Source organism: Rutidosis leptorrhynchoides, chromosome 6 (assembly GCF_046630445.1).
Source record: "Rutidosis leptorrhynchoides isolate AG116_Rl617_1_P2 chromosome 6, CSIRO_AGI_Rlap_v1, whole genome shotgun sequence".
Classification (NCBI taxonomy): Eukaryota; Viridiplantae; Streptophyta; class Magnoliopsida; order Asterales; family Asteraceae; genus Rutidosis; species Rutidosis leptorrhynchoides.
The window spans coordinates 402163632-402166280 of NC_092338.1; the positions used below are offsets into that span (position 1 = coordinate 402163632).

The 2649-nt window shown below is 33.4% G+C and overlaps 1 protein-coding gene across 1 annotated transcript; it reads right to left on the reverse strand.

Annotated features, from left to right (window-relative positions):
- Positions 1 to 2009: 2009 nt before the first annotated feature.
- Positions 2010 to 2420, reverse strand: LOC139855063 (probable serine/threonine-protein kinase PBL28). The gene has a single exon (XM_071844319.1). The coding sequence runs from the start codon at positions 2418 to 2420 to the stop codon at positions 2010 to 2012; it is 411 nt and encodes a 136-aa protein (XP_071700420.1).
- Positions 2421 to 2649: the final 229 nt, after the last annotated feature.

Here is a 2649-nt window from a genome sequence, read left to right on the forward strand (position 1 = left end):
TTGCACTCCGACGAAGTAGATTCAGTTTTTAAGGTGTTCTTTGTAAAACCAAGTTATATCTTGTTAAGTTAGCATATCATTATGATATATTACAGGTCTTGAAGTGTTTTAAAAGTCAAGTTAGAAGGATCTATTTAGTTTGCGAACAAGTTTGAAATCATTCAAACTATGTTCTTGTTATTAAAATTTTATACCACAAAATAAGATAGCTATATGAATATGAATTGAATAAGATTATGAATAAGGTTACTACCTCAAGTTACTTGGACAAAGTTACTGTAAGAGATGAGAAAAATCCTAGAATCAAAAGAGTGGTAGAGTTGGATTGAAAGGTTGGAAGTAAACTTGTTTACTTGGAAGGATTTTTGAAGTGTTCTTGAATGGATTTTCTTATGATGATTAAGGGTTGTTTTTGAAGCTAGATCTTCATGGTTATTTGTTGATATTGTGAAGAACTCTTAAGGCTCCTAAGAGTGTGTTTTTGGTTAGAGAAAATGTGTAGTAAAAATGAAATTGGAATGGAGTATAAATGGTGGTGAAAAGATGTATAAATTTGTAATATTGTGCAAAAGTCTTGTAATATGCCAAATTGATTAATCATGCATGCTAAGATCCAAAATTGGCTGACTCATGGCTGCTAAGAAAGTGATTGTGATGTGTATATACTAATAGTAAATACGTATAGGAGCTGGGTATGATACGAGTACATATACTCTAGGTATACGTGTAGAAATTTTGAGGAAACGGAACGAGAATTCAAATATAGCTATCTTTTGTAAATATACTTATATTGTTTTATGTATATAAGCCCTTTAAAAGTGATTAAATACATATTTATACGATACTTGTATAAGTATTATAGGTTAAAGGTATATATGTCAAATAACGTTACATATAGTTATCATTTTGAAAACTTAAGTTAGTAGTCTCAAAGTATACTTATAACTTATTGTTATTAGTACACAATGAGATGTTAAACCATTCTTAGATCATGTTAAATATATATAAATACATATATATACACAAACATATAATTATCGTTTGTTATATAGTTCGTGATATCATCGGTCAAATTGGACGGTCAAACGTTGTGTAAAACTCTTTTTAAAAACATAAATCTCAACAATTTAGATTACTTATCATATTGGTAAGGTTTAATTTATGTAAATATTAATCTCATAGGTATAAAATGATCGGAAAAATCCGGGTCGTTACATTTGGTAACTAGTAACTGCCGGTTATAAGAACTGGTGGGCGCGAGTAGTAGTATATGGATCCATAGGGCTTGATATCCCCGTCCGAGCTAGAGCACTAGCCTTTTAACGGATGTATGCTATTTGAGAAGTGTACACGTTGGTTTGCGTGTATTATTAAGATGATTATACAAAGGGTATAAATTATATATACGTTAAGTTTAGTTACCAGGGTGCTCAATTTCATAGAATATTTTGACAAACGTTTCTGGATGAAACAACTGAAATCTTGTGATCCACCTTTATGTACAGATTATGCAAAACATTAAAACTATGAACTCACCAACCTTTGTGTTGACACTTGTTAGCATGTTTATTCTCAGGTTCCCTAGAAGTCTTCCGCTATTTGCTTATATGTTAGACAAGCTATGTGCATGGAGTCTTACATGGCATATTTTTCAAGGAAACGTTGTATTCACCAAATCATCACCATGTATCTTATTTTGACTACATTGTCAACGGAAGTACTATTGTAAACTATTATTTACGGTGATTGTCTATATGTAGAAATCATCAGATGTTGAAAACCTTTGATTTAAATATTCATTTATGGTGTGCCTTTTCAAAAGAATGCAATGTTTACAAAACGTATCATATAGAGGTCAAATACCTCGCAATGAAATCGATGAATGACGTGTTCGTCCATATGGATTTGGAGCGATCGTCACATATCCTAACATTTTTCACGAGTATATTCTAAACATTGGTATGCAACGAATGAAAATGTTGTCAATGAATTTGAATCCATTTGTTGCATTATCGCACATTGCTTATTAGTCTTCCACACAATACTTCAAGTAAGAGAACGCCAAAAGAGTACACATCTGACTCTTTTGTAAGGACACCAGTCGTTAAATATAGTGGATCAATGTACCCGATGGTACCTACGGCGTGCGTGACTTGAAATGAGTACGGTTGATTAGCGGGCGCTATTCTCGATAGTCCCAAGTCAGAAACTTTAGCATTCCAGTTGTCATCCAATAGAATGTTGGAACTTTTAATATCTCGATGGAGAACTCTTCGTTGTCCCCCATTATGATTATGAAGGTAGTTTAATCCCCCTGCAACATCAAGACATATATGGATCCTTTGGATCCATGTAAGATCAGAGTCATTTAAATGGCGATCGAGGCTTCCATTAGATGCGTACTCGTATACGAGTATCATGTCATCACCCTTATCACAAAATCCGAGGAGAGAGATGAGATTTTTATGTGTGGAACAGCAAAGTGTAATGATCTCCTTCTAGAATTCGGACTCTCCTTGACCGTATTTACGATCTAAACACTTAAAAGTAGCAGTGCTACACCCCTTAGAATGAGTTATTTCTCCTTTATACACCTTTCCAAAACCACCTTTTCCGATAACTCTGTTGTCATCAAAGTTGTTGGTAGCT

What these genes read in the sequence shown, in the direction of transcription:
- LOC139855063 (XM_071844319.1), bottom strand. Translation starts at nt 2,420, where the DNA reads ATGATACTCGTATACGAGTACGCATCTAATGGAAGCCTCGATCGCCAT.